The 24,682-nt window shown below is 40.8% G+C and overlaps 1 protein-coding gene across 1 annotated transcript; it reads left to right on the top strand.

The window, feature by feature from the left end:
* The first annotated feature begins 1,102 nt into the window (after window positions 1-1,102).
* On the top strand, window positions 1,103-24,641 carry LOC109040601 (maltase 2-like). The gene is made up of 8 exons (XM_072302487.1): window positions 1,103-1,857; window positions 5,377-5,572; window positions 6,658-6,730; window positions 6,894-7,085; window positions 13,458-13,693; window positions 15,277-15,472; window positions 18,396-18,645; window positions 24,417-24,641. Exons 1-8 carry the CDS (start codon window positions 1,668-1,670, stop codon window positions 24,614-24,616), a joined length of 1,533 nt encoding a protein of 510 aa, XP_072158588.1. The 5' UTR covers window positions 1,103-1,667; the 3' UTR covers window positions 24,617-24,641.
* The last annotated feature ends 41 nt before the right edge of the window (window positions 24,642-24,682 follow it).

Genomic DNA, 24,682 nt, shown 5'->3' with positions numbered 1-24,682 from the left:
GAATATTATGAGGTGTTCTCCACAGTGTTCGGGCCCTATTTTTAGTGCTTTTACCCTATCACATTAAAACTTTCGCTGAATCTGCTGGGCGTGCCGTAAAAGTAGGGAACCCATTCCACCGCATGGTCGATTAAGCATGCAGTTATTGCAGTTCTGTGCGAGACGCAGCACTCATCCAAATCCACGGCACCCCGGCTAAGCATTAGCGCGGTTCAGGCCTCCTAGGCTGTTACAGTGCCTACACTGGTGTTGAAAACCTATCCCAATTCTCAACAAGAATGAGGCCCTCGTGTGGACGAGTCCTAGTAACATGAAAAGGAAATCCTCGTCGGCCTACATAGAATTGAATTTTCCTGCGTGCATTCAGGACACTTTCGTTACGAGGCGCGTCAGTGGCTTGGCGTGCTTTGCGATGAATCGATTCATCTAGAATTCAGGCTTATGGAAAAGGATCGTTGAACAGGGTATTCGCGACGACTCCTAATAATCGATTCTTCACCACAGCTTCAAATGGAGAGACATCGATGATCGATCTCACGCCTCGCCGCGAGAGCGCGTGGGCGTCGATACGCGGTTTTGGGTCGGAGTCTCGGGAGGTGTTGTTCTGAAAGCTGACAACGAAGCGACTTGATTAATGCCTTCTCACCTCCTTTTTAACTATCGACCCTGGCGAGCACGCATGTTCGGCGGGTCTCTTCAATTGTGCTTTTTTTGAGGGGCCATTAAACTTACCCTATCACCTCGCCTACTTCTCCAAGTCGAACGTCCACCCCTTCCAAATATCGGCAGGTGTTAGTCTCACCCTGGCCGTGCTGTAGAAACAAGTGATCATATTCATACCGAGCCGATAAGTGTTCCGAGGGCATATGATAACAGAAATAAGCGTGTAACGATTGTAATCGCTATTTTTTCGGAAAAATGTGCAACCGAGGTACTCCCCAAGCGTCAATTTAGCGTGGTCAATTATAAAAGACAGGCCTGCTTGTTAATTCTTAGATTCTACCTTCTCGGAAACGTCCGGTGGCGTTAATAAAAAGTAAAAAAATAAATAAAAATAAAAGCACATAAATGTGACTCAAAACCAATATTTTATTCGTAATAGCGATAACAACAAATTACGTTACGCACATTGGATTGGATTGGTTTCCATTCCTGTAATGTACATGTATTTTAAAGTATTCGGTTTCACGATACGGTGTGTGGGCACGAGGTCCGTTCGCCCGTTACCATCAAATATTTTGTTCGTAATTGCAGTTGTTATGCGATAGTGCGAGGAAGTGTACCCTTCAAGTTGTGCTAGTATGCCTCAAGATTACAAAATCATAAAGGAGCGTAATAATTCTTTGTTAGAAGCGATAACATAGCAGAATTCGAAGTCTGATTCGACGCTTAGAATAAACACATGTGTTGCAAGAGTAACTAACGTTTATGGGAAAATGAAGCAAAACCCGGGATTTTTGATAAAATAGAATAAATTCATTGCGTGGTCTCATAATGAATGTTTAAATTCATTTTAACCTTGTTGAATCTTGCTTGAAAGTGTTGATTAATTCCGTCGACGGCAATCTAGCGGACGAATTCGTCGTTCACTAAAATAATAGTATTCTGCAATTCTTCAGAACCTGTAACATCGAGGAAAATTGGCACCTTTGATAGTTGAATGCAAAATGATACCTTGCATTTCGACGTTGTGCCTTCTGATTTTGGTGCTCCTGAAATCGAACACTACACGCTGCAGCTTCACGCAGATAGTCAAGCCAGGCGAGAAACTGGAGTGGTGGCAAACGACTGTAATTTACCAGATTTTGCCATTTTCCTTCAAAGACTCTAACGGCGACGGGATTGGAGATTTTAATGGTATTCGTACATAAATACATACAATACAAAATACAATACATAATACGGTACATAAATTTTCACTTTTTGTCATGGGGAAGAAGAGAAAGGGGGAAAAATGTGACAGAAGTACCCGCTTGACTTGCAAAATGTACCTGGGATGGGTCAGTTGAGCTTCCTTACGTGTTTTTCGTTACGCTGCTGGGGAAAACTTGTTGCATCAAGGTAGTGTCTCATGAAGGCGTGTAAAATTTTAATTGCACAAACGCAAGTTTCTGTGATGCATAGAAATTGTTCAGTTCGTCACAACTAAAATAATGCTCCAAAAGTCAAGAAAAAGAGGTGATCCCCTAAAATTGTGGCACTACTCCATTTTTTTGGACGATATGGACATTTCCATTTAATTATTACTTGAAGAATACTCTTGCTGGCTAGTAGACTCACAACTGCGAGATCACTAATTAATTGTTTCTTGACAAAGAGCTTTAAGATTGGGGCCTCTTGAACAGATGTTTCTCCCTGTGGGAGGAAGATTTTCAGTGGCAGAAAAACAAATACCACTGTGAAACAGTCTTACCTTTCGATTAAAATGTATCGCAATTAGAAAATTATCTACCTGTTTCAAGATTCTCTATCCTACAGCTTCAACTGCTGGTATCATATCATTTTTCTAGCAATAAAACCTTTCGTTTGAAGTATACATTTTCCTTAACACGAATCCTCACCAACTTATCGCTCTAAACTCATTACTGTAGCTGTCAAAGTCATTTACTGAATTTATAGCACTCTGCCCTCCAATGGTATCTCATTATAACCATAACGAACAAAGTTAACTCTGGCAGAACAATTTGCCGAGTGTTAAACTTTCCTTTGTATCCTAACACAATTTATCACCCCAATCTTAGCAAACAAAAACGTTTGTGATTGGCCAATTCTTTTGCTGGATAAAGTAATCAGCACTTGAATTATATCCTATTTCAATTACCACAAATTAACTTTTTGTGGCTGGATAGTTGGTTCAGAATAAAGTTTTCTGGCCAAGAGATCCGCTTCAATCTTTGGTCAAAAATAAAAGCGTGTGTGATCATTCAAATCACATGTTGAATAAAGGATTCAACGCTAGTGCGTAGTAGTGTCTCATAAGGGTGTGTAAAATTTTAATTGCACTGACGGAAGTTTCTGTGCCACATAGAAATTGTTCCGTTTGTCACAACTAAAATAATGCTCCACAAATCGGGGGAAAAGAGGTAATCCCCTAAAATTTGGGTACTACTCCATTTTGTTGGACGATATGGACATTTCCAATTAATTGTGGTATTACCACAATAGCTTGGTTAGTGACCTAATTCATTGGGGTACTACCACAATTTTAAGCTCCCTAATCAAATTGGGTAACAGGGGGAATTTCCTGTGAACTATCTGCACTCTCTAGTTTTCAAAAAAGCAGAAATTAAACATTGATAATCAATCTCATATTCCTGTTCTAAATCCTTAGTTACTCAAATTATCATAAAAAATAGCTATTAGTTTTTATTTAGTAAAATAATTTGCCCTACAGCAAAATATCTTTATATCTCTTAATATATTTAGATGCTGTTTCATGTCAGCACTAAAATATTACTAACTATATTACTTTATGTATATATCATTCTACCTCTCCTCTATGTGACCCCTACCTTTTTTTTCCGCGCAAAGTAGAACGCTCTCTGAATGCAACAAGTATTTTCTGCGGCACAAGGAGGACTACGGAGGCAGTAACTTTGCTTCCTTCAAACACTGAATAAATCTAGTGTGTTCTTGTCCGTGTCCAATCATTGTAAAGTGATCATACCTTGGCGAAAAATACGAGGGGCGTTCAATAAGTAAGTATCCCCCCCTCTCTAAAATCCATAAGAATGGACCAATTTTAAAAAACTTGGGCTCAAAATCTTCCTTAGGATATTTTGAGTTCAACAAAACAAACCGCAACAAAATCGGACCATGTGCGGCCGAACGCGAGCCGTTTGAACGCGCCGAGGTGCTCGACGCTCCCGCCGAATCCGCGAGGATTTGAAGTCCGCTACAGGAGAAGAGCTTCTCTGCCAAAGCCTCAGTCGTTCATCACTGACGAAAAATCAAAGAAATTTTTGTAGAATAAGGGGCTTACCTCACTTCTCCACATAACCAGCTCGATCCAAGCAAGTCTGATACTGAGACTAAGGCTAAGAGAACAGCTTTTGGATGCCTCGTGCGTGGAAGTCTTTCAGCTGACCGCGGATGAAAGAGTGGACGGCTTGTTTGACCTCTTCCACGGATTCAAAATTAACTCCTCCGAGTTCAGATTTCAGGAACGGGAATAAATGGTGGTCTGGTTTGCCATGTATTATCGTATCTGAAATCTGAACTCGGAGGAGTTAATTTTGAATCCGTGGAAGAGGTCAAACAAGCCGTCCACTCTTTCATCCGCGGTCAGCTGAAAGACTTCCACGCACGAGGCATCCAAAAGCTGTTCTCTTAGCCTTAGTCTCAGTATCAGACTTGCTTGGATCGAGCTGGTTATGTGGAGAAGTGAGGTAAGCCCCTTATTCTACAAAAATTTCTTTGATTTTTCGTCAGTGATGAACGACTGAGGCTTTGGCAGAGAAGCTCTTCTCCTGTAGCGGACTTCAAATCCTCGCGGATTCGGCGGGAGCGTCGAGCACCTCGGCGCGTTCAAACGGCTCGCGTTCGGCCGCACATGGTCCGATTTTGTTGCGGTTTGTTTTGTTGAACTCAAAATATCCTAAGGAAGATTTTGAGCCCAAGTTTTTTAAAATTGGTCCATTCTTATGGATTTTAGAGAGGGGGGGATACTTACTAATTGAACGCCCCTCGTATGAGTCTTCATATCCTGTTTTAACAATGATAGCAGCGTTCGAAAGAACTACTCATGACATTGCACCTCATCACGATGCAAACCTTAGTTCCTTCTGCCTCGTATTCGTCAATCATAATTATGGACGAATTTTTTTGATGAGGCAAGCTGGAAGGAACTAACAATAAGAATAATTGAAGAAATAATACATATTTAACGGACTTCGCAGATTTGAGCGTTGAGATGATAGTTGACATTTACAATGTGTGCAGTATATAATTATTGAGTGGTTTTACCAACGACGAGTAGTTTGAATTAGCTGCATGTTTAACATGGTATAGCCTCATGGAATATGGAATATAAAGGGCAACCGTATTCGGGTGATGTCTATTGTCCTTTTTATATGCTATCACACTTATCACTTCTTTTGTGCTTTAGCGTTATGTTATCATCAAAGCCTTTTCTTGTTCGGTTTTTGGTTAAAATCCAACCATAAAAAAATAAAGACCTCCTTGGCTCATTCATGTCTTCGCTCAATAGATGATCATCGTAAAATGAACACAAAATGGCATTCAAAAGAACTTCGGAAAAAAAGAAGCGTTCGAATTTTCTGGTAAAAGAGTTCACATTTTCTGTTTGCGTCGCAAGCAAAAAGGCTCCAAGTTATTGATCCGGTTGAAGTCACGAAGACCGATATATGTTCACAGGGATAACGAACAGTATGGACTACTTCACTGATACAGGGATAGGAACACTATGGCTGGCTCCGTTCTACAAGTCACCTATGCTGGACGCAGGTTACGATATAGTGGATCACGAGCAGGTCAACCCTCTATTCGGCAAAATGGCAGATTTTGATAAAATGGTGAAGAAAATTAAGGCTAAAGGTATGATATTAACCAAGTAGAAGTTACATGAAAAGGACCACTTGGAATTTTAGATTGGAATCATTTCAAATCCACGTATTAAAAATATTCAATAGTTCCTTCAAGCTATATCTAACATGAAAATTCACCGGTAATAATCATCAAGGACGTATGGAATATCCTTGACATTGCAATACGTTTCGACCATTGCTTCATTCAATTAGATTGACAGGACTTCAAATATTAGCTACCCTAAAAATATTTTGAATAAAGGTATTCCGAAGTTTTTTTTTTTGTTTAGACAAAATCGAGCTCATTTAGTACTCCCATTCATCCTACAAAGGTTGATATCGCGACCATGTTTTGAAATGCTTTTGGCATCCAAAAGAAAATGATTCATTTCGTAGCGAAATTTTAGGAGACATATGACTAAAATTATTACATCTAGTAAAGCAAGGGTACAGGGGATACTTAAAAAACTAGAATAAAGGCTCTTAGATCCTGAGTCAGATTCAAAAATTTGACAATTGCCAACTTATTTTAATGGTCTTGAGCAAAAATACACTTGCTTCAATAGGATTTTAGCTTGAATCAAAAGGCGATCCACTTAAATAAAAAGTTTTGCCTCTCGATTCAAGCAAAAATCTGATTGAATCAAGAGTATTTTTTTTTGTCAAATGTTTTAGGGGTCTGAACTCTAGATCCAAGAAACTAGTTTCTTTGTGAAGGGGATCTTTCATCAAATAAACTTAACCTAATACAGGAGATGATAAAACATTTAAAGGGTGAAAATCATAGCATACCTTGCTGCAGGTTAAGCAAAACGTTGCAGATGAAATCAGTTACTTGATATCATGCCAGTAAAATCTCCTTCAAATATTTCGGAAGCAGCACATCTTACACCAACCGAATACATTGTTAAGTAGTTGCACAAGGGTCAGCGGCCAATTTACTGATTAACAACTTATCATGTGCTGATACTTCCCCACCAAAGTTAAATGGTAAGACGCTTTTTTTTGCAAGAATGAACATGTTCCTCATTGAGGGTACACATGGAAAATACCCTCGAATGAAGCATTCTCATCTACTTCTTTTGCTATGAATAGTTATGGAATTTCATAGGACAAGAGGTCTAACCCATAGCTTAGCTCCGTTGTTCATTCTCATGGATAATTTACCCCATCTAAGCAGGAATGTAATGTTCCTGAAGCAGTGACGAAAAATTTATTGACAGGGATGTGACCCTGAAAGTGCCTTCAGCTTTCAATATTTATCGTTGATGCAGAAGAATATAGATAGAAATAAATTGTGATTAAAGATTTCAAACACACGATACGTAATCGAAGGGTTTATGAGAGGCTTTAATAAAAGTGTCCTGTCCCACAGGTCTTAACCTAATCGTTGACTTCGTTCCGAATCATACAAGTGACCAGCATGAATGGTTCAAGAAATCAGTGAGGAAGGAAAGCCCTTACGACGACTACTACATTTGGCGGGACGCTTCCAGCTGGAATGGCTCAGAACCTGTGCCTCCGAATAACTGGGTAATAAGACATCTTATATAGAAAAAAAGAGAGGAATATGAAACGTAGGACAAATGCATGACCACTACTTATGCAGGATAACATTGCGAGGACAAAGGAGGAGAATACGCTTGTATGTTTCTCGCTCGTTTTGGACGGGACACAATTTCGATGCTATGTAAAATATACCTAGTGAATGTAGATCGCGAGGATACATGCTTTAGATCATAGGAAAAATGTCCGGTCTGAAACGTGGGTACAGGTAAGCGACAAAATGTTTGTCAAATGATGTCCTTCCACTCCATAAATCGATATGGGTATACTTTTCTACACAGATAAAAATTCCCGTATTTGATGTCACTCAGTGTAACTTCTTTTTGTGTTAAGCCGACCCAAACCGAGTAGGCTGCTCTAAGACATCGGATCATGAAACAGGGTGTCTAGTAAAACAGGCTGGCCAAAAATCAGTACTTTTACAGTACTTTTTCGGTACATTTCTAAGAAATTCAGTACTTCCTCAAAAGACGAATCCAGTACTTTTTCAGTACCTCCACTTGACGAAATTCGAAAAATTTCAAAATTTTGAATTTCTCGCTCAAATTGCGACAAAATGACAAGAATTTTATAAAAAATTCCGGAATTTCTCGCGAAATTTCCACTAATTCCAGTAATTCCGGACCGCCCTTAAAAAAGCAGTACTATTTCCGAACTTTCAAAGTATCCTGCCAAGCTCACGTTCTCTTATTTCCCCGCCCATTTTCAGAGGTCGCGACTTGCGTGTTGCCAGCGCGTTGGATTTCGATCCATGTTGGAGGTCGGCGACTAATTTTTAACGAGGTCGCAGATTTTCAACACTAATATTTGGTCATCTCAACCAAAACATTTGCTCCATTTGACACGGGGAAAACTAACACAAAAAATCAACCAGCACCTTGTGTTACTTCGTGTTCACTTCTTATGAGAACACAAAGTTTTAGTGATATTACTTATTCTTACTATGTATCAGGAAACTGGCTCCCTTAAAAAAGTACGACCTGTAACTAAGATGTCACGTCACCTGGCTCTCAATTGTACCTATAGTATTTAGTATCAATCAGTGGCGTGGCGTGAATTGCGATATATCGATTGGTCTGCCATTTAAACCTATGGTAAAGAATCAATTATTAAGGTGTTCGTTTCGAACACCCTGTTTATCGATCCTTTTCCATAGGTTTAAATGGCATAACAATCGATATATCGCAATTCACGCCACGCCACTGGTATCAATGATGTTCAAAACAGAGAGCCCCCAAAAAGCAACGGATCGAGGCGCACATTGAAACAAAACGTACTTTAAAATGGAGTTTTTAAGCGATTTCGGTGATTCTAAGGGGCTAGACACGTTGAAAAACCTTAATAGAGTTTCGTCAATTTCAGGTGAATCAATATTCGAAGCCAAGCTGGACGTGGAATAAAGAGCGAAAGCAGTTTTATTACCATCAGTTTGCAGCTTTCAAGCCAGACTTGAATTACTGGAATCCGAAAGTTAGAAACAGAATGAAGGTAACCCTCTTCATTCATTTCATGTAATAAAACCAAAGACGTTCATGATTCAGAGGAACATAAAGAAGGAGAGATCCTCTCTTTGCTTAGATACCTCACTGATGTGACCGCTTAAAACTAGTACACTTACATACTTATTCCTTACGGCATTGCCAATTAAAAACGAATATAATATTTATGTAAATCACGCGGGAATACGAGGACTGAAAATTTCAGAATTGTAAAGGGAAAAGATGAATTCCCTACAGAGACAGACAAACCAATGCACGCTATTTGGCAAACTATTGCTGTCGCGGAAAAAAGATTAGGGTCGAGGAGCGAGGGGGCAACTGGCTGAAAAATGTCGATGGGGCATCTGCATAAGGTCTGTGATTTACTCCTAAAGTCTGAATCTTCGGGATAGATTCGTCCATTCATTAGCTTCCCCCTCAGAAAGTATACGACGGCAAAGTGAAGATAGGCTGAAGATAAGTTACCCTCGTTTCAAAACTGCACGGGAAGCAAAAGAGAGCAATCTACCTTCGACTAGACATGAAAAGACGCGATACAACTATTCAAACTCCAGTGTAGGCACGAAGTGTCACATGAAAATGAAGGCGAGAGGGATAGCTCACTTCGCGCAGCAGTTCGTCCACAACTGCAGACTTTGAGTGCTGCGCCAGGTTCTTCAGTCTAGTGCCCATTTTTTGTTCATAACGTAATTTGTTTCCGGAGATTATTTTTCCTTTACGCTTTTAATGTTGTGATAGTTCAACACTTTTACTTTCTTTAAGAATAAAAATTCAAGAACACTGCCTGTCTGTCATATGTATATGCCGCAACAATCTTGAAAATTTGAATGATTACTCTATGCACCTTTGAATCATTCATGCGCGGCATGGAGTTATCCAGTACCATGAGCAGAAGAAGAGTGCGTGCTAGAGTTTCTCGAATCTCTATAATTTTAAAGTACATTTCAATAGAGAACATGCTCAAAGCCCTCAATTACCTCCTGACGATCTATTGGTAGGTGAAGTTTGGAAAACTTGTTTGGCTCATGACGTCACCCGAATGTCATCATCCATCATGTAGGTAGATTAACAGCCGAAGAAAGAGTGATGACCGTTGCTCCCATACACTGAAAAAAAAGTAGCTTGGATCAAGCATGATGATTCTTGAATCTGCCGCCAAGAATTGTTTTTTTCTTGCTTTAAGCTGACTTTTTCTTGATACAAGAAGAGTAAAGCTTGGGTTAAGCAAGAAAGTAGCTTATATTAACCAGAAAGATTCTTGACTTAAGAAGAAATACTTCTTGGCGGCAAATTTAAGATTCCTTTTTTTCCAGTGTATAATTGTCCATACGACAGGAGGGTAGTAAAAGCTTCCACCTGTAGCCAAGAGGCCATTGGAAAGTCTCTTGTCTCCGACCGAGGTGCTCATGATTTTTTAACCACATTCCATAAAGCAGAACATTAACTTTTCAATGACAATCCCATTGATTAAATGATAAACATCGTCAAGAATAGAGGTGAACTATGCAACTTTAGAGCTGACATGGATGGATTGAGCGCATCATATCATCAGTTTTTCTGTGGTAGAGAAGAGCCTCTATAAATACTCCTTGGTGGGTGTAAAGGTTGGCCTATTATCAAGGAGGTGATAGTGCCCCTCTGTCCATCTTTGCTCTGTTTTTTGTTCTCCCAGTGATCAACTGGAGAGAACTTTCCTTTCACTCTGGGCTATTTAATCAATGTAAAATCTCGAAAAATCTCGATCGCTAGTGAGATTCTCCTCTGTTCTCTTGTAAAAAATCGCTTGAAAAAGCGATTTTTTGTATGTGTGAGTGCGCTCCCATAAGATCTGATGTAACCGCTTATTGTATTAGTGTGTATTTTACAGGGTTTTTCGAGACTACCGATAGTCGCTGTTCGATACGTCGATACGTCGATTCAATTCTAAACCTACCAACCCTTTCCTACAAAATACCCTGTTCCTTCTGAGTTTCCTTAACTTTGCCTTCTTTAACTCCGTTTCTAAATAAACTGTATTAATTATCTGAAGTTCTTTATATCTTAAAGCTTCAATTTCCAATATGAATTTCCTAACTTTTTCACCATTTTCCTTATAAAACAAAATCAATTTACGTATGTACTTTTTACCCTTGTGTTTAGCGCTTGTTTCATTTGTGCGTCAGCTTTGATACAATGGCGGATTGTTTACGTTCATTTTATAGTTGAGCATTTTCCAATTTTTTCCTTTAAATCTCTTCGAAAAAGTCCCAAAATGACTTAGCACTCTTTAAATAAGTAATTCACCCTTTCAACTTAACATTGATGGTACTTTGGATGGTTCCACCTTTTGCAGTGAGAGAAACTGAATTGCCGAGTTTCTGAGCTGGCTATGGCTGGCTCCTTGGTTTGTCCGTGTCCTTCGGTTTGATTTGTGATTTGTGCAACTTCCTTAATGGATAATCTTACTTATCAAAATACTCTTTGACTGTGCGTGGAGTGTAATTTTGTCTTGAGTCTTGACAGCATTAGCACCATGTGAATCAAAATTTCAATCAACTCCATTTTTGCCGCAGGGTAGGGATCCTTTAGCTATCCTACCGCTATCAGAGTGCTGTCGAGAAACTAATCACAACTGTCGGTATGTTCTGTTGAGCAGTTATGTAAATATAAAACGGTTGTATTTGTTAGTCAATTTCTTTTGTATGTGAACAATAACTGAATGTCCAGAATTCCAAACATCTGACTGTATCTCAAGTATATGGACCGCGTTAAACAGAAAGGAACCAAGCCACATCAGCTATTGCCAACTTTAATCGGGAACATTAATTTCGTACATGAAAACGGTTGTGCGGATTTTCGTGAAAATTTCAGTGAATTTTCTCCATGATACAAAGCAAATTCCTTAAAATTTTCAAAGGAATCTGCAAAGACGTTCTCTCGTAAAAAATGTAATTTCCCCGTTAAATTTGACAACAGCTGATGTGGCTTGGTTCCTTTCTGTTTAACGCGGTCCATATGTCGGAAATATTTATCAAGGTCAGAGTTTGTGAATCCTTGGCAGCAGTTAATGAATTTCCCCTAAGTAACAACTTCGCTCAACAAAGTTTGGTAAGTAAGTACAGCTCAGATCCACCATCGTACACATATAATTACATATTAGTTTAAACTCAGTGCGAGTAATGTTTTGAGGGTAAAGTGTTCTCTATTCTCCAACATTTATTAGCAGGGGTGCGAATTGCGCGGAGGCTGAGAGGTACTTGTTATTTTTCTAGATTTTTCAGATTTGCAATTTTTGTGGAATACTTACTGTGACTTTGGCACACATTCTAAAATTAACAAGAAATTCCACAAAAGTTTGATCAGCGCGTTGTGCTGACCTTCTTGCGAGAACCTAGCCCGAAGCTGAAAATTGCAGAGGCATGAAACAATGTTCACTTTGGTTTGTGAGATTTTCTTATAAACTTGGCATCCTCATATTTGTCCGACTTTTACCAAAATAATCTTGAAATTATCTCTCCCATCACCACATAGCAACAAAATTAGCATAAACATTCTTGATAAGAGGTGGCATAGTATCCAGAGACCCCTGAGAGTTTTGTATTAAATACTAATGATGCTCCTCTGGCAGAATTAAAAATTGACCATTCTAAACTACATACTCATATCAACAGCTCTTGCTGACAACAACCTGCTACCTTCATCAACTTAATCTGAAGTTTAGAATAATAGATAAGCCGCCAACTAATGTACTATCATTTCCATGCAAACAGTCAACCTTGTATTTATTGAGGAATGATAAATACAGTTTTTACTATGCCTTAGAGTTCTTACCATAATTCTTACCATTTGGAGTCAGGAAATAAAAATAATTGCTTCATTGTTTGCATTTTTATTGGCCAACTAAGTTCACAGTGGAACTTTCGTCTACTTGGTGTTAATGAAGGTAAATATTTATTCTTCTCTTATTTGGATGAGAATTACCTAGGTACATCAAATAGGTATGACATACTGTGACACTGGGTGCCGCTACTAGGTACTCTACTTATATTTCAACGATACTGGAAAAATTCATAACTCAGGTAAGGGCGTTATCTTGCAAGCTACAGAGCTAGTAATTAGTCATATTTCGATCCTTTGAGATTCTTTCATCATTCAGAAATAAAAAACTAAATTCAGCTGGAACAGGCACATTTCTAGGAAGGAATGTGACGGATCATTTATATCTAATTTATATCTCATCGTCATCTCATTTATCAAACAATGCTTCTCGTCCTCATCTTGTTCTAATCTTGTTGAGAGCAGGCGAAGATTTGAAATGCGCGCTACAGATTCGGTAGTCGCCTGGCAAAAGTGGTACCCGCCTGACGTCACAAAACTTCAAGATGGCAACAAAAATCAAACTGGGACAAATAATCAAAGAAAAGGACTGTGGTGGTTACAAAGGAATACCTAAATGATCATTCATTTTTTCGAACCCTTATAATTTAAAAAAATTAATTTGAAGTGAAGTACGTATTTGGAGACTTTACACTTTACTGGGAGAACATCCAATGCCCAGCATGAGCATTGGAAACGTCATTCGTGAACTCAAAATGACCGACTTGTTTCAGTTTGTACTGATTCCTACCTCGGTCAGTTGCATGCTCATTTTCTTGTTTTAATTTTATAGCTTTTGTTCCAGTTGAGAATGGGCATGTGATTGGCCCAAAACGTCCTGGTTGTTTTATCCTCATCTAGCCTTGTATACCCACTTGTTTTTTTGGTATTTTAGTGTGTTTTTATGATTAATATTAATGATGATTAAATTATGATGGTTGATGATGGTTAAATGATTAATATTGGTCAAGTTTGTTATTTGCGGCAATAGGAGGTTCTTCGATTCTGGCTGAACCGTGGGATTGATGGCGTAAAGATCGACTCGATGGCTCACCTTGCGGAGGACCCATACTTCCGGGACGAGCCCGTAGTCCAGCCTAGGCTACCGCTCTACGATTATGGGCGATACAACCACACGCACACACTCAACCACGATGAGAACTTCATCCTCGCGAGGGAGTTCCGGGCCGTTTTGGACGAATACAAGAAGCGAGATGGAAAAACAAGGTGATTACTCCAGCGGGCTGATTCTTGATACTCATAGACAAACCTATGGATAAAGGGGAAGACGCCGTATGCTCTTTCAGGCGTTGCCAAGCTTCATTTGGTAAATCACGAATTTTCGGGAAAACTGGTGAATATTTTTCTTCCAATATTTCAGATAATATTGTCCGCAATTGCACCTGAAGTTCCTGGAAATTTCAAGGAAAAATATTCCTAACTTTCCTCAAAAAATAAACATGTTATCGAAGAAAATTTGACAACTCTCGAATGTTCATACGGCGTTCTTCCTTGGCACGGCAATATTGGCGGAAGCGGGTGGTTAGAATTGACAGAGAAGGTGGATGATAGATTAACTAACGCGAACCCGGAAACCACTCGAAAACACAAAGTCGACAGGTTGTCCTCAGGGTTGTCACAGAATTTAGAAAATGAAATTCCTGACGTTTCCGTGATTTCTCCGTTACATTCGGGTAATTGCCTGACAAAGATGGATACTATAGTTGACATAATAGATTTAATTTGAGATAATTTACAAGCAAAAAACGCTAAATCCAAAACGTCAAACAGGACATGAACCGGGTTTATCAGAGAGGAACCAACCCACATTTTCGAAAATGAGTTAAGAATGTTTTTGAGTTCCACTGGCCGTATATTTCCTCCGGTCAAAAACTGGAAGTCGATAACCAGAAATTGGTTTGTGAAAAGAGGGGTTAAAGTTTATTTCCTACATCGAGGACTTATTTAGGAATAAAACTTCAAACCTGTTTTTCTCCGTTTCAACGTAAAGTAAGTAGGTTCATTTCTGATGAACTCTTACCAAATAAAGGTGACTTGAAAACTTTTCTTCTACATTTCCAGGTTTTTCCTGGCAATAGATGTTGCATGTGTGAGGAATTTGCGATTTGACTGTTGATGCTTACGTAACAGTTCGCGAGAAACACGATGGTGCCACTGGTTTTCTCTGTAATCAACTCCCAAGCTCAAAAAAAGCTCTCAATTTGATGCTAAAATAGAGGAAATATCCCACGCTATCCTGAGAGTCCATCTCTACATCAAGACAAACTCCCCATGCAAAGATAGGGAGCAAATACAATATTGACAGGACTGCCACTTTACTTGGGGACTCCAACTGAAAACACGGCAACCCTGCTAATTTGCTCCCTATCTTTGCATGGAGAGTATGTCTTGGTGTTGGACTCTCAGGATAGCGTGGGATCTCCCCTCCATTTTGGCCTCAACTTGAGCGCTTTTTTTGAGCTTGGAAGTTCATTTTAGAGGAAACTAGAGGCACTATCGTGTTTCTCGCGAACTGCTGTACATAAAAATCAACAGTCAAATCGCAAATGCCTTACACATGCAACATCTCCATTCCCAGTATTCCCTGACTGTGGCGAACCTTAGTCCTGGGATTCAGTTACTTATCAAATGGACTGCATTTTGCAATTTGGACCTATAAATTCTGGCTCATCTGAATAAACACTTATGTGTACAGGGAAACTAATGGCACATACGTTGTTTTTAAACCGGGCCGGAACTTATAGTTCCTAATTGCAAAATGTAGTCCAAATGTTGCACGATTTTTTCAGACTGATGACCGTCGACGCGCGCGGACCAACCAATCTTCTCATGAAGTATTGCGGGAATGACTCAAACGTGGGCACACACTTCCCGATGAATTTCAACTTGCTAGACGTGGACCACCAATGGAAAGCGACGGATCTGGCTAAGGCGATTCGTGCAACGTGGGACAATCTACCACCCGGGTGTTGGCCGAACTGGATAGTGAGTATGCCCTGAGCGCACTTTGAGTTAACATACAAATTCAGGGTGTAAGAAAATCATGTATATTATTTAGAATGACATCATCGTAGTAAAAAGCGGACTTGTGCTAGACTTGAGCAACCTAACTCTGAGAGCGGAAAAACCTGAATCCAGCCGAGTATCTTCGGTGAATGGAAAGTTCCTTGAGCAAGTGGTTTAGTTGCGTAAAAAAAAAAAGCCGCAGATACTTAAAATACATAAGTTTCGAGTCCGTCAAGAGCTCAGTATGCGCGTTTATAGACCAAAAGAACAATAAATGACATTGGAAAAGCGAAGAGGACGTCATCATGGCTTCTCTTTATACTTCCTTTTCAAATCAGCGGGTTTTTGTACGGAGTCCAGCATGCTTTTCTAACTCCGTCATCAAAAGACGTATTTAATGACGTCGTCTGTGTATCATTCGGGGTTTTTGCGTTTGGCCCAGATATTCCAGACCAAATTCTCATCAAAGACCAAAAGCTGTCATCGGTGTCAAACTCGCTCCTAATGTAAACAAACAAACGGCGACATAGTCCGGACATAAACAAAGCGAAGCGGTCGAGATGTTCCAGACTAATTTTCTCAGCGTTATCGTTTCTTCACCTCGACGAAAGAACTTTTGTCCGCATCCATCTATCCATTTCGTAAAATCAGATATCAGTTACCGCGTTGATCTGTTCATTGTAGTTTCAAGTGAAATTGCAGCGAGATACTCCGGACTCCTAACGTAAACAAAGCGGCCTGTACCTGGTCGAGATGTTCCGGACTCATTTCTTCATTTTCGTTTCTTTTCTTCATCTCGACCAAAGAAGTTTCCTGCGCGTCTAAAGTAACATTTACCGGTTCCATTATTAGAGAAGAAACAAGCCATTTTGCAGTAAGTTAGGATAATATTTGTGTTGATTGAGTGGCATGAGCATTGGACTACCTGGCTGCGCCTTGCATGGCAGCCTCTATCTCAAAATGATGGGGTGAAAAACTTATTGGTTGATGTGCAAATCTGAATCCTAAATCTCTAGTACCGGTAGTTGTGAAAACTAGATGGACGCACAATGACAGGTACCTTGCTCCTCACTTACTTTCTTATGGATGTTCTCTGGTCTCTCCAAGGTTCTGGTTTTGCGTTGCGCTGAAGCCAATGCTTCAAAAGTAGCTATAACAACCAGACTTCGGAGATACCAATTAACAATCCTAGCAGTCACCAACTTCTCCAGCAAACCTGCATAGTTGTCTATTAGCAGCTGAAGAAGCAATGGAAACCGTATTTACCTATGACAACAAAATGTTTTCCATCGGAACTCTGACAGTAAGTATGAGGGGGAACTATCACCTTTAAGGCATGTTTCTCCCTGAATTTTCTTGTTGTTTGGCATTAAACTAATTAGAACTCAAGGAAAATGAAGCAAGACTTTACAAGTAACCATGTCAGGTTCATCTGCTGAAAAATTGAATAAGGTCTAAAATTCCTAATGAACATCACCAAGATGGTTCTGCCACCAGCAGCTCATTTTTTAAGGCACGGATCAAATACTGTGGTTATCTATTATTCTCACGGTGCCCATCAAATTATAGGTAAGAAACCTTGTCCTGTAATAATAATGGCATGGAATGGTGGGCTCTAATTGGTAACTTGACCATCCCCAATAAGTTATCGAAAGAATTTACTTCTTATAAGATCCTTTGCGAATAAAGCCAAGTAAATAATATGCAGATAAAAGTCCCGTGTGATGTGTGAAGTGTATTTGTATTCAAAGGGAAGGGATGAAATGTTCAAAAGGTAACGTCCAAACTTGCAAAGTTGTAGAGGCTCTAGGCACAAATTGGACAAGGTGCCGCTAAGAAATGACTAAATGAATTTTTTATTGTTATTAACTACGGAAAAGAGGAAAAGAGAATCAGACCGAAGACCGAATGCGAAAATTTTAAAAGTGTAGGAGGGTGGTGTGGGAGCCGAACCATCTTCGAGATTACGGGCGGCGAGCGGCAACCTGATTGGCTACGAAGATTGCCGAGCACGGCCGAAGGCCTACTCGCCGCTTGGTAGGTGTTGACGGCGGTTTGACAAACAGCAGTTTTTGGTGAAATGTGGTCCGGAATATCTGGGCCAATCTGTTCACTCATCATTCGGGGTCAGTTTGTTGGTTATGTTGTGTTTTAAGTGTTTGTTATGTTCGACTGAAATTTTGGAGAAGAGATGATAATTTTAATTTTTTTTTTTAAAAAACAACATTGTCAAAACTCGTTTAAAGCTATGCTTAAGGAATTGCGCAGGAATCGTTACTTGTCTACTACAGATACCATAAATGAGAATCGATTGTTTAAGATAAAATTTCGACGATTTGGTAGTTTTGAATTCTCACACTAGAGACCTTCCTCGGCACTTTTATCCAAAAAATTGCGGGTGATCTTCAGAAAAATTACATTTTTTTAAAACGAACCGTGACGGAAGTCGTAGAAACCCGTGCTCGCTTCAGATTGGTGCCGGATGACATCATTCGATTCGGCACGGAACCGGTAGTTTTAAATTTAGGATAAGTTGAGCGATTTGAACTGCTAATTTCTCGGTTATTGAGTTACTTTGTCGCGCTTCCAATGTGCGCATCGTGCTTAACGCGTCATTTACCTTCACACTGGAAAAAAACACATTGGATCTAAGACTCTCAAAAACATCGACGAGAAGAAAAACTCTTGATTCAATCAGATTTACGCTTAAATCAAGAACCAAGCCTTTTAATTTGAGCGGATATCCTTTTGATTTAAGCTTAAATCTGATTGAATCAAGAGTCCATTTTCTTGTTAATGTTTTCAACAGTCTGGACTCTACATCCAATGTGTGTTTTTTGGTTTACAGTGCAGAAAAATATATTCGAAAGTCTAAATTTGCTCATAATTTCGTAACCCATTATTGATCTTGGCTTCTTGCTACATTCAGGTGAGCAGCCACGATCATCCGCGGTTTAACGACCGGGTGGGGTCGGAGATGGCTGACGCGTCCAACATGCTCACGCTCCTCCTGCCAGGGACGGCGATCACTTACTATGGTGATGAAATCGGTATGGAGGACTACAAGGCGCTTGGCAAGGAGGACCTAGCCATCATCGATAAGAAGGACTTCTTTCGCACGCCCTTCCAATGGGACGACTCGCATCAAGCAGGTAATAATGGGCCTCTTTCATTTAACAATATTGTAAAATGTTGTACATTTATTACATGGATCCTTGCACATGATGAAGATGTTCCTATCCAAGTGTTACTTCCGGGTTTCATATATGCTTAGAGGCCAGAGCGGACTTTTAATCGAATTGGATAGACAAATAAGACATAGAGAAAGTGGAGCGATCCTATTGGTGAAAGGGGTGGACTAACTATCGGGTCTCCCGTGTGTTGTTGTTTACTTGTTTATTACTTAGTTTCTTTGTACATTGCAACCACCTGCTTCCACTGCTAGGATCCCTCCATATCCCTATTGCCTTATTTGTCTACCGACTTATCTACCAAAATCAACGGTCAGCCAGGGTTGAGACAAAGTTGCAAGTAAATTGAAGGTGTGTAGAACATCAAGGGATAAGGCTGTGAAAGCGCAAGGAAAGAAAATATTGAGTTTAATTGAGTACACAGATACTGTAATTTTAAATCGAGGGTGTGAGGGAGGTACGGAAAGGCACTTCACATACGTTGATACTACTGGCGCATCAGTAATAGATCTATGCGCTTGTGGATACTGAACTGTTACAGTCTGTCCAGAAATTTTTGGTGGAATGGAATCTTTCTCAGACCACTAGCCTATTGTCTTACAACTCAACAAAGCCGAAAGTAGAAACTTTACGGTTATTTAATCAGTGAACTTGTAAAACGTTATTTTCTTCCTCCAAATTTTATCAAGCGGATTCATGTATATGCAGCGAAAAAGTTACAAAATCAGAGTATACTATATCTTGGGAAAATCAGACAGAAACTAGAACGTCTGGTGATCGAATTCAGGAAAAATTATGGGTTTTTAGCACACCTGGGAAATCGGTTGATTAAAGTAAGCTATGTAGGCCTGTGTACCTACCGACACGAAGAGAGGTGCAAGACTTGCCCAATTTTCTGGAAAATCATTCTGGAGATTGAGGAAATTACAGGATTCAAAGACACTATCATGAGATAAAAAAGGAGAAAATCTACATTAACAACCAATGAGGTCGTAACTTCGATAACCATCCCAGAGCTCCTATTGTTTGCAAGTAGAACCGATAGAGTACCTCCCGGTGGTTTCGTGTTAAACCCGAAATTCTCTTGAATCATGACGATCCGACATTCAAGTACTTAAAAGGACATACTTGCATTATAACGATGCACGTCCCCGTCAAACATACTAGTGTAAAAACGAAGTTCCACCGACCGGAGTGGCCACGGCACCAAAACTTATGACCAAACTTAGAGATAAATTTCGCTACGATATTCACTACGTCATGTTGAAACAAGCCCTCGTTCACGGTTTGAAACTCGTTCGAATCAATCGGGCGCTCAAAATTCGTCAGGCTCCTTTATTGCAAACTAAGAGACGATATACTTACGGCCGCGAGGGTAGAAAGAAGAAATCAGCTCTACCGTGATGCTATGATATCAACCTCCCCTTACTCAACCAAGCCCTACGGTGCCTTGGCTAAGAACATAATAGCACAAGACCTTGTCAATTTCTTAGGGCAGGGGCAACCCAACTTCAGCTATCAATAATTTCAGTGGGATAGAACTGGTTTGAGCCCTCCAACTGTTGTGCCTGCCAACCAAAACCCTCCAGTGTGGAATGGTTTTCATCGTATCTTTGAACCTTGCACAGTACAGGTCTTTGACTAGATGTCGAGCATAACGTATGCTCCTGTACTTCAAGAAGTAGTTGCCGGTATCCAGGTGGTAGAGACAATCGCCAACACACCTTTTGACAACGTATTATTGTTCTTCGGGTTTGCTTTGGCGATGAAGTTGACCCACACTGCACCCCCCCACAACTGCAACGCCCCTACCGGGTTTGAAGCGCCGCATGGGTATAAACTTTGAGCCAGGGCCATCCGGAGATGACCCGGTGTCAGTAAACAATCAGAGGGTGCCATATTTCAAGTTGAAGAAAAAAAAATCCAAGTCGAGCTGTTCCGTGTGTTTGAGAAAAAAGTGTCATGTTTTACCCATCAAACTCTTCAGAAAAATCTGGAGAATCGATTTCTGGAATATTGGACAGATACATTTTTCCTTGTTAACGAGATATTTTCGATGGAAAATGAGCCCCGTGTTATTTTCCATAAGGGCTCCAGAAAGTGGGCCCCAGGCGAATCAGTCAATCAGAGACGACTCGTCTAAAAGTAGGGGGTGCCCCTCGCTCCGCAATTCACGTCCGGGCTCTTGTTTTCTCTTTGGGTGAGCTACTATTCGTATTGAGAGTTGGCTGTCGGCTGTCGGACGTGCTAACATGATTACCGACTGGGCTAAGGAGATCAAGAATCGGACCACTGCCACATATTACTTGCATGCCAACTTCGGTCCTGACGACCCCTTACGCTGGAGAGATGAAGATCACGCGTACCTCGAGAGAGATCCCAAGTTCTATGACAAGATAAGAGCCCAGATTAACGTGATAATAAAAGCATCGCTTCCAGCTAGGATAAGCCAGGAGACCTACGAACAATTTCTGCTCAGGCGGAGTGAATGGGTAACCTCCGGCAGTAGCTCAGGGGAGAGAGTGGTAGTGAATGGGGAGAGAGTGGTAGTGAATGGGGAGAGAGTGGTAGTGAATGGGAAGACTGTCATGGTTAACAAGAGGGGATGGGCCGAATCAATAGACGCACACGAGTACGCCAAATTGCTTTATACGGCTTCCCCAGTTGAAGCAGCCCTGCCATCAGAAAAACATGAGAACGGCAAAAAAAACGTGCAATATATGGTGTGACGCCCCTGAATTACATGATAGCGACATACGCCACCAAAGGTCTTGAAGAACGTACCATCTGTACTCCGGCCTCGAGAAAGGATTGTCTGGCTCCATGGCATTCAACAAAGAGCAACATCGTCCTCGCTTGACAGCAATACCCGATGAGCACTTCACCAAGCTTGATTTCTCAGACTTTAATATACAACACACACTGGAGGTGCAAACCTTAATCCACGAAGTGTGTGCTAAGATAGTAGCCGAGCGCCACGCTCCAATCGACTGGATCACTGCCCATCGCTGGCTCGTTAAAGCAAAGTATAACATAGGGGTATAAACTTCCCAGATCCTGATAAACCTGGCCATACCATACGAAAGAAAATCCTCCATGGCCTTTTCTCAGGAGTGAGAACGACCGATTATTGGTCGGCCTCCTGTGGTGTAGTGGTTGTAGCGCTGGCTCTACAATCAGGAGATCCCAGGTTCCAGTATTTCCAATTCACAATTATTATTTCCTCAAGCACACCTTGACATTCACAAGTTAAAACTGCGGAGCTCTTCTAATTGGAAGTATTTTAATTAACTCACGCAGAGGACTTGATGATTTCAACCCCAAACGATCATTCAAAGTTAGGAGGAATGTTCCTACTTGTTTGAAGGGGGGGGGGGGGCTGTTCCTACGAGGCGAATCTTTTAATCACCCTGTAGCAAACAATGTAGGTAACTCATTTAGATAACACCTTAGGACTGATATGGGAACAGGGAAAATGCTGCTTCCTGGCATGGGAGCCCACCAGTCTAATCGCGCGCGTGATTGAGAAACATATAATGGGCCTGTTGCAAACTTTTGCTAGAGCAAAACTAAGAGTTGTTTCTTATAGATAATGCCTCAAAAATCACGATGAGCGCATCGGCAAAGTCTGAAATGCACTCATAACTTCACAGTCTGCGTAAGAAATTTGCGGTTTTTGAGCTTCCCGCTTCAAAAGCGATACTACGGCACAGGTGAACATTTTGTAAGAGGAGTCGTTCCATCGTCGGCAATACTCATCATGGCCGACGCCAATCCGCCAAAACACGTGTGATGGGACGAGATAATACCTGAACTGGATTAGACCAGATAACAATCGGCGTGTTTTAACGTTCATGTTTTCCACGCCCGCATTGATTGACCTTGAACTCTCCTCGAATTACGCGCAAAACTGCGCGCAAGTGTCGGCCATGATGAATATCGCCAACGATGGAGCGACTCCTCTAACAAAATGTTCACCTACGCCGTGGTATCGTTTTTGAAGCGGGAAGCTTAAAAAAACGCAAATTTCTTACGGAGATTGTGAAGTTATGAGTGCATTTCAGACTTTGCCGATGCGCTCATCGTGATTTTTGAGGCATTATCTACAAGAAACAACTCTTATTTTTGCTCTAGCAAAAGTTTGCAACAGGCCCATTGTCGTCCCAAGCCTCAATATGAGTGATAGTAGAAGCCAGGAAATTTTCCAGAAAGCTAGGAGGCGCCTCAGGAAGGCGGTGGAAGTCATGTCAGTGGGGCTGGTCCACTCCCTCCGAAGGCGGAGGTTCGGCTCCGCTGAGGAGGAGGAAAGGTCGTTGGGGGCTGCGGTGACTGCCCTTAAAGTTATCCAAGAAGAGTAAGTGAATTTAATTCCACAGTAGTGAAGCTATTTAGCTTGGGGCGAGGAAATGCTAACATCTCTCACATATAAATTTTAATTAGATCAGTCAAAAATCTGGAGAGTAATAGTGACATAGGCAGGAGTCGCAGTCGGACTCGCTCCAGATCACGGTCGCGATACAGCTCGTCTAAACCATTCAAATCTGACAAAGGCGTGTTTTTCTATCATGAGAACTTTGGCAAAGAAGCCCGAAAATGCCAACAGCCGTGCAAGTTTTCACAAGCGACAACGGCAGCCAATAGTAACGGCTGTTGGCTGCCAAGCCAGGTCCAATCGCCTTTTCGTCCAAGACAAAGCAAGTAATACCGTCCTCCTGATAGGCACAGGCTCCAACCTATGATCCTTCCTAAGACGTTTAGTACCCGGACATCTCAAATCAACCAACTAAAAACTCAAGGTAGCCGATGAATCCTTCATTAAAACCTACGGATTCCTGCCTATGAACTTGGACCTAGGTTTACGACGCGCCTTCACCTGGCAGCTGGCGTTTCATCATCGCCGATGTTAACGTCCCTATTATCGACGCTGACTTCTTGGCTGAATTCCACCTCCTCCCAGATTGCCGCAAAATGACGAAATGACAAGTTATGGGTGTGCTACCAGCTACAGTTTTGGGGCTTCGAGTCTCCGATTTCTCTCTCTTCGAGAAGTTTCTTACGGCGAGAATTCTCGCTACCCCGGAAAAAAACACATTGGATCTAGAGACTCTTAAAAACATCGACAAGAAAAAATACTCTTGATTCAATCAGATTTAAGCTTAAATCAAGAACCAAGCCTCTTAATTTGAGCGGATTTCGGTTTGATTTAAGCTTAAATCTGATTGAGTCAAGAGTACTTTTTCTTGTCAATGTTTTCAAGAGTCTGAACTCTAGATCCAATGTGTTTCTTTTCCAGTGTAAGTGAAGAGCGATTGATTATTTCCTTTCAGAGATGTGTAAGGAATATCCAAACTCGGACCGACTCCAATTAGGTCATTTATTTCGACAAGCCATGCCCCTTCGCTTTGGCGGATGACGATGCGATTCTTGTCGATTTCTGCAGTGATACCATAATCGGCGAAAATGGCGTCGATTTGAATGAGCCGTAAGTCTGGCATTTCGAGACGGAAAGAAGGTAACTTGTTACGCTTCATTAAAGCTTGGAGAGATGGTGATTGGCCGCCACAAATTCAAGCTTTTAATCACACAAACTTAATTGTTATTTCACCGGGTAATTTTATTAAGTTATTACGTTCCTCAAAATGTACTTGTGCAAAATCTGTAGCTACAGGTTCAGAGATTCAGCGACTTAACCATGCCATTTACTTATTTTAGACAATGAAACTTGATTGTAGGATTTTCGACTGCAACAAAAACATGGCTGCCCGTGAATCCGAACTTTTGGAATGTGAACTTAGCGCGGGCGAAAAGAGACGACAACAGTCACTATAAGGTGTACAAGCGACTCGTTGAGACCAGACAGACACCGACTGGGCAGTACGGGGATTTGCTCACTTACGTTCCCTCGGAATGGGTGTTTGCATTCACAAGGTAAATATACTGGTTTGACATTGATATTAATTACTTGCTAGTTTGCATGCACAAGGTAAATATACTGGTT

The sequence above is a fragment of the Bemisia tabaci genome, chromosome 7 (assembly GCF_918797505.1).
Source record: "Bemisia tabaci chromosome 7, PGI_BMITA_v3".
NCBI classification, from domain to species: domain Eukaryota; kingdom Metazoa; phylum Arthropoda; class Insecta; order Hemiptera; family Aleyrodidae; genus Bemisia; species Bemisia tabaci.
Note: the sequence above shows the minus strand (reverse complement) of the source record. Positions and strands in the feature narration are given on the sequence as shown.